The 12,203-nt window shown below is 40.4% G+C and overlaps 1 protein-coding gene across 4 annotated transcripts in view; it reads right to left on the bottom strand.

Annotated features, from left to right (window-relative positions):
- LOC113266744 (cytosolic beta-glucosidase) overlaps positions 1–617 on the bottom strand; it is a 647,115-nt gene extending 646,498 nt beyond the window's left edge. For all 4 annotated transcript variants that reach the window (XR_008958384.1, XM_057309598.1, XM_044389747.3 and 1 more), the window contains exon 1: positions 432–617. Coding sequence is in view for 3 of the 4 variants with exons in the window: in XM_057309598.1 (XP_057165581.1) it covers positions 432–489 (58 nt within the window). In the remaining variant the exon portion in view is untranslated. The remainder of the gene's footprint in view (positions 1–431) is intronic.
- Between the last annotated feature and the right edge of the window lie 11,586 nt (positions 618–12,203).

Below are 12,203 nucleotides of genomic sequence, written 5' to 3'. Positions count from 1 at the left end.
TCCCAAGGGATGAACATCCTCCAATCAAGTGTCCTGGATTCTTTGAAGAAATGTAAATATTTTCCCCAGCCAATAGGGTAATTATCTTTTTTGTTGGGGGAATTGGGGTAAATGTGTTCAAGAACCCAAATGACAAAACAGCTAGTCCAATGTAAACTGATGTCTCAGATGAACTTGAACTGACTGAAATTACAGGTGCAGCTTGGTGGTCAACCCCTCACTACCACCACCCTTGCATAAGGAAAGGGACAAGGGAAGGTGAGCCTCTTCTGTGTGAGAAGTGACAATTTCACTGGTACACTTATGGGCTCATTTATCCCTTTTCTTCTTTTCCTTTTGCCTCCTCACCCTCACCCTCATCCCTATGCATACAGAACCCAAAGAAGTCATTTCCATCCCAGACCAAGCAAAGGGGAAGGAGCTTCTCCTACCTTCTACTTGATAAGCTGCAGTAGATGCCCCCCATCCAAATCCAGCCGGGAAAGCCATGCTTTCAGAAGACAGCCAGCTAGAACACTCAGCCAAACGGGAGCTGTGTGCCCTTTAGTCGGTGGAGTCCAAAAAATTGTGCAAACAGTCAGTGGACTCACCCTAACCAAAGTCTGGAATTCAAATGTGTATGCAAACAAGAAGGGAGCCAGATTAAATGATCACACTTCACTGGCCATGGCCTTGATATGAATCCAAGACACTTTGTAAAGGCAAGCATTTCCACTTTCTTTTCTGGTCACTCCCTGATTCTTAACTGAACTGGACCAGCCTGGATGCTTCAACAGGCACCCATTCATCTAATCTTATCCATTTTAATAAAATACATGGACGTTGTTTTTAAAAGTCACATAATCCTACTAAAATTTTCCCTTAACTAGTGCCTGCCAATTCCTAATCCCCACTCCTTAGAGGTAACCATTTGCAACTGTTTCTTCTGGAATTTTCTCCCATGTTATTTAAATAATAACCTGAGATTACTGCTTCTTAATTTGTTTTCAATTTTACATAATAACTATTGAATTCTGGATATAGAGATAGAAGATCCAACTCACTCTCTCTGTCTCCCTCCCTCTTGGTCTCTCTCCTCCTCTCCCAGCAGAATAAGATTCCCTTTTTTGTTTAAATAAATACTCGATATTTACGTTACTGTGACCATATATGGTTCAATGCTGAGCCGTGTAATAATAGACCATGCTTACATGCAATCTTTTATTTTCTCTGCGGTTAATCAACTGTCTGGTTTTTATACTGGATTTTCTGTATACCTATCATTACTTCATCCCCAAATACTCTGATAGAACTGTAACTCCCCGACGTTCGAAACCTCTGATCCCCGCTCACTCTGCACTGTTTGTTTCTCAGAGGAGCCCAGAGTCCCATAATCTGCACCCTCCATCCCTCTCCTTTGTGCTTTCTTCCTCTTTGTCTCTCCTTTTAGAGAAACCAATCCTTGAATAGCTTTCTGATAAAGGGGGCATAAGATGTAACTTTCTGGAAACTCTGTAGTTCTGGAATTGTCTTTATTCTAATGTCACACCTGATATGCAGTTTGACTACTATGGGATTCTACTATGGAAGTAATTTTCACTCAGAATTTTGAAGGCATTGGTTCATGGCCTTCTGGCTTCTGGTGTGGCTATCAAGAAGTCTGATGACAATCCAAGTCCTAATCTTTTATAGATAACCTGTTTTGTGCCCCAGCCCACTGTCCCTGATTCCCAAACGTCTATTTCTGAAATTTCACAGCCATGTGCCTTGATGTGGGACTTTTCCTCCATCATGCCAGGCACTCAGCATATGCACCCTAGTAATGCGGCATGTTGGTAATAGGGGAAAGCGGGTGAGAGGTACACGGGAATGCTCTGTACTATCTTTGCAACTTTTCTGTGCATCTAAAATTAATCTGGAAACTCATATAACATTGTACGTTAACTAAGACTAAAATAAAAACATAAGGGGCGCCTGGGTGGCACAGTGGTTAAGCATCTGCCTCTGGCTCAGGGCGTGATCCTGGCATTATGGGATCGAGCCCCACATCAGGCTCCTCCGCTATGAGCCTGCTTCTTCCTCTCCCACTCCCCCTGCTTGTGTTCCCTCTCTCGCTGGCTGTCTCTATCCTGTCGAATAAATAAATAAAATCTTTAAAAAAAATAAAAAAATAAAAACATAAAATTTAAAGGCAAAATTCAAGCTCATTTTTTAAAATTCCCATGGAGAGAGGAGTTAGGTAAAATCACAGCACAGAATGTTACCTATTCAGTCCCCCCAAAACAGCATTTAAATCATCCTACACTATGTCATGACAGGAACACAAGATTACAACGGGGTATAACTAGATGGGGAATCCTACTCTGCCCAGTTATGCTAACCCTAAGAAGAAAGAAGACGTTAAATATAGAAAGAAATAAGAGACATTTAAAATTTTTAAAGGTACATGTTTGTACCTTTTGTATACATAAAAAATACAGGGCATACTATTCAAATGAGTCCCTACAGTCAATCAGTTCTGAAGCAATCATCATAAATGGAAAGAAAAAAATAAATATTAAAATATTTTCATTATACAACACTAGATGGCAGTATTGCAATTATTTTAGGTTTACAAGTTGCTGTATGAAGGGTTATTAACATTTAGTTATCCCAACAATGACCACCTACCCCTGCAACCCCTAGTTAATTGTTACTGCTCTTCTAAGGATTTTTCTCCAGAAAGAACAATCTACCTTCTCAGCACTCCACAGCCTCTGAGTTTACTTGACCACAAATGGCAGAATTTAATTTTTCCCACCTCTGATCTAATTCTCTACTATAGCATTCTGAAGCAATTCGGTGTCAGGAACTCTTTACACTCTTAAAAATAATTGAGGCCCCTAAAGAACTTTTTAAAATGTGGATTATATTTATCAATATTTACTGTTTTGGAAATTAAAACTGAGACTTAAAAAAAATACTGATCACTTCATTTAACATAGCAATAAAAAGCAGGGAACATAAATAACATATTTTATGAAAAATAATCACATAGTCCAAAACAAAAAATATTTAGTGGGGAGAGTGTTTTACATTTCTGCAAGTTCCTTTATGCCTGGTTTAAGGGAAAACAGCTGGATGTTCATATCTGCTTCTTACTCTTTATGTTGCCTCTGTAAAACTCCACTATACATTCCTAGAGACAAGAATAAAAAAGGAAAATTGTGTCTTTGTATTTATGAAAATAGTTTTGACCTTCTGTACCTCCAAAAGAGTCTCAAGGACCCCAGGGGTCTGTAGCTTTCCTGGTACTCTCTTCCTTCCTCTCTTCTAGTACCTTGCTTTGCTACCTACAATCCCTCTGTATTCTTCTGTCCTTACAGAGAGCTCATTCTACTACATTCCTTACACTGAAGTCCTGATGGATATAAGACATAAATATGCAGCCACAATCTTGAGCAAGAAAGAATTATTTGCTTATTTTCTTTATTGAAAAAGAATTCTGATTTTATAGACTTATCTAGCAGAACTGGCTGATAATTTGTCATAATGTGGGTCCCCTCCACTCCATTTTAGGGCCATCCAAGAAAATTTAGGTCATATTTTAAAGATCAAATTTTAAAGATGCTCAGTATCTCCATTCTCCCATCTCTCAGCTTTGGCCTGTCTTGCTTAGTGCCAAGATGTCCACTACCCAAGCCTGCCACGTGTCCTTCAAGACCACCTAGTCTCTGCTCTTGAGGCACAGAAACCCCTCTCTGTGGATGTAAATCTGAGACCTTAGGTTCAATTACCTCCTCAAAACCACAGAGTACTTCCTTTGAGATCCTGCCACCTTCTCAGGGAACGGCCTCAGAATAGTACTCCAAACCCTGCTATTCATGAGAGCCACCAACCTCTGTTCAACTTCCAACTGGAGGGAAATGAGTTACTTGCATTACGGTTCCTTGAATAATGTCTACCATAATGTATGCTCTCGCTAGAAGTCCTAGGAGTGCCACGAGACTATATCCAGTGACCTCTGGGGTAAAAATACATCTTGCTGAAACTGTTCTCTTTGTTAATTGCAAAATAAGCTGTTCTTTGATAAGAATTCAGCTCGTTAATTATGACCCTTTCGATTTAAAATGCTGAAATTCAAAAACCCTGGCTTTCAAAATGTTTCTGTGTACCTGTGTCAGGAGAAAAGTAACATTCTAAATAAGCATGTTTCTGTCTGCAACAAAGACTCCTATGCATTAGCCAAATCCTTTTCCATCTGGGCACACAATCAGACCACATCTCTCAGCTCCCTTACAGTTAGATGAGGCCATAAGACTGTGTCTTGACCAGTGGAATGTGGGCAGAAATAATGTGCACCACTTCCAGGCCAGGTTGCTGAGATCTGCCCACACAATCATCTGTGTTTCGTCCATATGCTATTATTCTACACAGGATCCACTGGAAAACTCTGAGTCCCTAGGGACTCCTGAGATGGAAGGAGCCTGGTTTCCCATATCACCACATGGAGCAGGGCCCATACAGACTCCATTAGCAAACCGCTTTGGACTGTGGTACGAATGAGACATAATGTTTACTTGGCTAAGCCACTGAGATTGGGGAGTTGCTGATAAACACACTTTCTGGATAATAACTATATTTAAACTAATATATCATTTTAAAAAAGCAAAAAAAAAAAAAAAGGCCAAGGAAAAAGCCTAATTACTTCAAGTATTTTTTGTTTTCTTCTTGCAGGGAGACTCGTTGGGGGTATCACATCACTGGAGGAAAAAGGCAGTGACAGGGAGAGTGAGGGGATGGGGTTGGTATGAGGCACTAAAGGGCGAATCTACCCCAGGTTGTTAGTACAATGGATTATTCATCTTGACCTTCTGCATTTGTCAAGAAAAATCTAGTCAAAACTTGACCTGAAGAGTCACATTTTACAAGAGTGCTTCCCAAATAGAGCCCTTGATTCCTGAGAGTCATCAAGCTATTTTTAATAATTCTAAGCGCAATTGTACATTTACTTCCTACCAAGTCTCCCAGTCTTCCTAAAAGTTCAATTTTATTACTTTAGGCTGGAATTATATGAACTCATTGTGGTAAGACCAGTTTCTCATGCATCAAAATGCAAAAAATGAATTCGTTATAACAATGCTCTCAGTTTCTTAGTAGATAGAATCTGTCAAAACATGAAGTCCAGAAAGCAAATCTGTTATAAAAGGAATCTTTGTGGAATCCCTGATGACCACAATGTATGAACACACGTGTGTGGGAGACAGGGGGTAGGGGCATTGATTAATCTGGACCACCCAGGATTCCATCAACTCTCAGGCTTCTGTTGGTAACAGAATCTGATTTTCCTTTGACTATCCGCTTTCCCCTCTGCACCCCACATTCTTCTGGAAGAACTGACACTGGACCCCACCCAATAATCCACCATCTCTAGGGATTAATTTTAGGCCATCTTCACACCTCTCATTGGCTAAGGGAATGGATTAAAGGTGGGCTTGAAACCCAATCAAACAATGAGAAAATGCACTTTTAGGGGTTCTGAGAAAGAAGCCTTTTCATTCTTCCATTAAAGTTACCTGAACAGACATCCTCTTCCTGCTACATATGAATACGGAAGTTTTAGGCAGCCATTTCAAAAAAATAAAGAGGACGACCTTTGGGATATGGAAGAAAGATGGAAGGAACTGTATCTTTGAGAACCAGTAAATTGCCTTTATGGCTTAGGCCTATTTGGGTCGGGTTTCCTATTACTTGCAATCAAAAGATTCATGTATGGTAACATATATTTGGGGTGTGTGTGCATGCCTATATCTATCTCTGCATATACATACATAGAGATGCATATGTATATATGTGTGTAATATATATATGTGCATGTGTTCATCTATATTTACCCATGCATGTGGTTTGATGTAGACATAGAGGTATACAAGTGAGTACAGACATAGATACGTGGAAAGTAGATGTGTGTACATACACGATTCGTATGTGTGTCTGTATATCATAAGCCCCTCCATATAAAGGAACCTTACTGGATATTTTTTCTAGCTGTCTTGAATGTTGGTTCATATCACCAGCCAGGAAATGAAGATATATGTGAGATAATTAATGGCACACTGAAGTGGGATTCAATTACATCATTTGCATTTATTTACTGAAGGCCGTACACCCCATAAGATTTAGCACGAATGCAATATAAAACAACAGCAGTGCATCAATCAACATTTCAAAAAGTCATACTGTTATATAATTAAGGATTACTGTTGAGTAATTTCCAAAACAAACAGAAAGATGCTCTGTCCTTTACAGTGTTGACAGGCTGGTACTAACAATGGCATACAAGTAATCACAAAAACCACTCAATACCACTCAAAGTTCAATCTTTGAGCTTAGAAGCTCTAAGAATAAAAGGCAGTCAGAAGAGGCAGAGAGAACCCTTGGAATACCTTTCGGAAGCCTTCCAGCAAATATCCACCGCCATAGTATCAGATTCTAGTCGTAGCACATTTCAGAACATTATTCATAGTGCAGCTGCCCACGATTCTGGCTACCTCAGTGACAAGTCAGATTGACCAGAATTATTACTCCACAAACTCGGATTTAGCCACTCAGATCATCCTCCTAAAAACTCCACCACCAATGCAATCTAAACTCCATTTATATACCTACAGATCAGTTGGAGAAGTGTTAAACTGAGCTGGAATTAGGGGACAGCAAGTGAGGTGCCTAGGACCACAGTCCAGGGAGGTACTTAGCTCTCCATTCCGGCCCTCATGTTACATACCAGAGACAGAACACTCAGGTTCAAGGGCCTTGCTACAGACCACGAACTGGTTTTCCTTCTGAACTGTTTGTGGACACGCACAGGTGCACCGTGTAGCTCAGGACTAGACTGTCGATAATGCATCCAAGGCCCATGAGCATTTGCACATTTGAAAGTATCTTTGATTGTTCATCTTGCTTCAGGGATTGGGTTAAGAACTTCAAAAGCATTTTCTTCCCACAGTGAATAAAGCAAAGCACTGGAGGCCCACGTTCTGAAAAGGCAGCATAAACGAGTGGAATCAAGCCCAATAAAATGCAAAACCAGAGGGAAAAGGAGCAATTTCAGTGATCATAAAATGACTGTCAATGAATTGTATTGGAAGAGCAAGCACTGCCTTCTGTACATACCATATGGCAGTCTAAGAGAACCTACCCAGACCTTCGTCTCTTGGGTCCTTACTCAAAGACCACCGCATAGCCTGGACACCATTCTGAACCCTTCTCTTGTCCTCCTCCTCCTTCCTGCCACACGCAGCCCACCTCCAAATACCATTGACTCCAACTCCTTGACATGTCTTACGTATGTCTCTTCACCTTCATCCCTGTGGCCTCGTCTACATGCAAAGTCCACAGAAATCCTCTCAAGCCTATGAAGTTCCAAACTGTACTAACTCCCAACATCCAGTTTTGTTCCCATCTGACAGATTCATTACTGCAGTCTGAGTCACCTTTCTAAAACACAAATCATTCAGCTGGTTGACTGCCTCTGAAGTTCAAACTTCTTGACCTGCACAAAGTCTGCAATGACCTGGTTCCTGCTTCCCTTCCACGTGCATCCACACCAGTGTTCCTCTCATAAGCTCTTCTAAATTTTTCGGCTTTTCAAATCTACTATGCTCTAACTTTCTCAACACTAATTCTTAACAAACACTGCTTCTTCTACCTAGAACATGCTCTCCCTTTGTCTGGGCTAACTCTCACTTCTCTTCCATTGGCCAGCTTAAGGTCACTTTTTTAAGGACCTATTCCCCAGAACCAGTTAGGTCCCACTGCCCCATGCTCCCATCAGACCTTGTGGACCCCCTATCGCACACTCATGGCATTTTATTTTAAAGTGTGTTTAGTTGTCTGACTTCCCATTTGGTTTATAACTTTCCAAGAGTAGAGAATACCTTACTCAGGCAAGCTAATAATGAAAGGCTCATTTGGTATATTTTTTTCCCTAAATTCATCAATTCATTCACCAAATGGATAATGAGCCTTTACTAGGAGTAAAGCACCATACTAAACCCTAGGAAGAAAGTGGCAATCCAATCCAAACAACACAGTGTCAGGGTTTGAATCATCTTCCAATCTGCTAATTAAAGTTCCTCAACTTTGTTTTAATAGCATCCCATTTCTACCCCAAGTTACTCAGGGAAGACTCAAAGAGTAAGTAGAGAGTTACCAATAGTTTTTCTAAGTCTATTATTGCCACCCCTCCCCCCAACAACCTTACAGATTCAGAGTAGAGAAAAGAGACAGGGAGGAGGGAGAGTGTACCAAAAACTGCAGGATGCTGTTATGCCTATGAGGTCATCAATGCAGAAAGGCACCCTCTGGGACCACTGCCTAAAGTGGATTTAGAATTTAGGTTCAAGGAAGCAGACAATAAGGATGCTCCTCAGAGCACTCTACCAGAAAAGCTATCCGTGAAGTTTCTCGGTCTTAGGGTGGCTGGCATAAAAAATCCGTCTGCCCAATCTGGTATACTGATGGTATCTGCATCCAGCCAGGGAGCCCCTCCTCCCTGTCTTCCATAGGCAGGACTGTACTGCACTCATTAGTTGGGAATCCCTGCATTGAGCAATACTGCATGGCACAACACCAGCCCTCAACTTCGGTTTTGGTTCATAACATTTAGAACTAAAATTATAGTCTGCTCATTTTCAATAATTATAAAAGATTATTCTCATTTCATGTGTGCATTTTATGTGGTTGTATTCTAATCATTTCTTGCATTGTACATGAGCAATACGTTGAAATTATTCCTGAAATCAAGGGGAAGTCATTAAAATATGCCAAGACAGTTCAAGTCAGCATGAAGAAGCTTGTGACAAATGAGAATTTTTCCTGAAAACCTTTTTTTATAACATTCACTTCATGTGCTTAAGAGTTTCATTGAAAAAACAGACATTCTACACACAAATGACAAAAAACCCACAAAAATCAAATTACAATTGTGATAAATGTCAGAGTAGCTTGTATCTATATTATCCTGTTATCACTTTCAATCGTAAATTCTAAATATAACACCAAAGACAACTGAGGATAATGCAAAAGTGGGTAGAGACCAGGGAAGATTCAGACCATGAAAGAAGGGACGTGAACCAGAGTGTGACCCACTTGTAAAAGGTTTTTACCATCAGGACACCCCTCATTGAACTGAAGTAGAACACCCCTTTCCTCGGGCCTGAAAGGAGGCAGAGAAAGAAGTCTGACAGAGCAGAGGGGGGCTAGAAACCAAGGGAGGAAATCCAAAAACAGAGGAAGCTAAAACTTAATAAAATTACTATGTTCTCATACATATTTCTGGTTACCTTTTACTTATAACACATGACAACAGTTTTCCATATACCACCATGATATAAATACATTACATTTTTGGTTTAAAAAAAAAAAAACATAAGTCAATGTTAAGTAAGTAGTAATGAAGGTATTACAAAGCGACAGCAAAAATTTTAAAGGCAGCACCCAACCTTTCAAACTGGGGAAGCTGTGTCTTAGATCATTATTTTATCCCATTTTAAACCTGCACACAGGCGATCATTCCCCTCTCTGCCTTATGTGCACTCTATTAGTAAGGAAGACATTGATTAGCTTTGCTTTCACCATTTTATTGGGAAGGATACTGGACTATCAAGTACTTTTAAACTATAGGTGATACCTCTTTTCTAGAATAGCAACTGGAAGAGGCATATCGGCTTGGGTGTCAACCAACAGGCCCCATGAGAGGCACAGCTTGGCTGTTTCTTAGGTATGTAAGCTTGGGTGCATTTCTTTTACTATTATTATTATTATTACTATTACTATTATTTATTTTTAAAGTAATCTCTATACCCAGTGTGGGACTCAAACCCACAACTTCGGGATGAGGAGTCGCACGCTACACCGACTGAGCCAGTCAGGCCCCCTTTGAATGCATTTCTTGCCCTCTCTGAACAGCAGTTTTCCTGCAAGGGAGGGATCATCATCATTCTTAGTTCATGAGCTTGTTGTGCAGAAGAAATGAGACGTGAAGAAATGAGACGTTATATGTGAAGCCCTGTGGAATGTGCTAGACCCACTGATACACTTCATCAAAAACAGTCATGGGTAAGACATTGCAATTTTTTCAAAGTAGCAATCTCAGAGACCATAAGGACAGTTGTAAGTTTGGGCGGGAATTCTTTACTGCAGAAGAGACCATCTAAAAGAAGTCAATTCCCTAAACCAATTTAACTTGGCAGTGGAAGGGGGACAGGTGGAAGTCAGAGAAAGTGTTACAGCAGACAATTATGGGGTGTCTGGGAGCAATATCTTTCCAAGGCTCACACTGGGGAATGGCTTCTCTCAGTAGACACTGTTTCCCTGCCATGGATTCTCCCATTTTTACAAGTACCTGCTCTTGTGTAGACAAATCCAACAAAGGAGTTGAGCCAGAACGGAAGTCACAAGTGGGTACGGAAAAATGCATCCTGCTAATTCTTTCCAATGCGCAGTGTGAAGTATTAGGTGCCCCCTCCTTTGCCGGACTTATGGACTCTTGCCATTTGTTATTACAATTGAGACCCAGTGTAGTCCAACAAACACTGTGAAAATAAATCTCTCAGCTGTCCAGGAAAAACACTGTTTTCCATAGTCTTATACTCACAACACTTCCTTTTTTTTTTTTTTTTTTTTTTAAAGTAAGCTCCACACACAGCACGGAGCTTAAACTCACGACCCCGAGATCAAGAGTCATATGCTCTACTGATTGAGCCAGCCAGGCGCCCCTTGCACTCACAACACTTCTGACACCCAGTGTGTGGGTTTCTTCCTACACTGACCAATTCTCCAAGACCAGCAAGGTGTCCTACAATTCAGTTCAGTTCTGACACTATCCACCTAGAGTTTGCATCAGATCCCACAAGTTACAGGGTCAGTAATACTTCAGAGGCTGGCTGAAAGTCCCAGGTTGTCACCAGTACTTCTGACCAACCAGCTAGAAGTCAGGGTTCCCACATCCCACACCTTGTTTGATAATTTGTTAGAACAGCTTACAGAACTCCAGGGAAACACTCGTGTTTATCAGTTTGCTATATAATAAAGGATATGATAAAGGACACAGGTGCATAGACAAATGACAAGATACATAAGGTGAAGTCTAGCAGAGTCCCTAGTGCAGGACCTCCTGTCCCCAAGGAGTTGGGGTGCTCCATCTTCCAGCTTAGATGTGTTCACCAACCTGGAAGCTCTTCGAACCTCCTACAATTAGGATTTTTATGGAGGCTTCATCATGGAGGTATGATGATCCAACCTCTCTACCCTCTCTGGAGAATGCAGGGGGTGGAGCTGAAAGTTCCAAGCCTCCTCATGGCTGGGTCTTTCTTGTGACCAGCCCCATCCAGGAGCCCAAAGAGTCCCCTTGCTAAAAGAAAAGACGTTCCTGTAACCTTCGAAGTTAAAAGGATTTTAGGAGCTCTGTCAGGAAGAGAGGCCAGAGACCAATATAGATATGTCTTACTACTTCACATCAGTATAGGCTTATAAAAATCCTGAATAGTTGGGGTCACTCATTTCCATATTCTAAGCAATATTTGCCATACTTGCTAGAATTAAATTTCAGTCTAATAAGACAGTTTAAGAAGTTCTTTGTGTAGTTTTTTCATGAGGTTGGCCTTATATTTTTTAAAGAGACAATCAGAAACTATAAAAATGAGCAAAGAAATAGGGAATATTAAGGATGAGACCTAAAAAACAAAAACAAAAAAAAGGATGAGACCTGGCCCCTTCTATTTTAGTGCATTTGGATATGGCTTTTGTTAGAACAAAATATCAGCCTGTGTTACCATGTCCATTTCTAGATCACGTTCCCCAGCTTCTGTTTTATTTCTGCCTCTGTTATTTAGAAGCCTGGTGTCTTCAGCTAAAAATAAGGATTTTATTTTATGGCATAATGGCTAATACATGAGGCAAATACTTAGCTTGGGTTGGGTTTTTTTCCCAAACCAATCAACCCCTAAATCAATAACTTTTTTCAAAAAAAAATTGGGTTGTCAATGACTGAATGGCAAACATTGTTAAATTTCCCCAAAATGCCTTTATTTCTCTACAATGTTAATTTATTTCGTTTTGCCTCTGCTCTACTGAGCTATATCTATATTAATTTTTTTCCTCATTCTTTCTTCTGCCGTTCTTTTCTCTTCTTCTCACATATGTGGATCTAAGCTTCCAAAAACTCTAATGACTAGGATCTTTCA

The sequence above is a fragment of the Ursus arctos genome, unplaced genomic scaffold, assembly GCF_023065955.2.
Source record: "Ursus arctos isolate Adak ecotype North America unplaced genomic scaffold, UrsArc2.0 scaffold_9, whole genome shotgun sequence".
In the NCBI taxonomy this organism is placed as follows: Eukaryota; Metazoa; Chordata; class Mammalia; order Carnivora; family Ursidae; genus Ursus; species Ursus arctos.
Note: the sequence above shows the minus strand (reverse complement) of the source record. Positions and strands in the feature narration are given on the sequence as shown.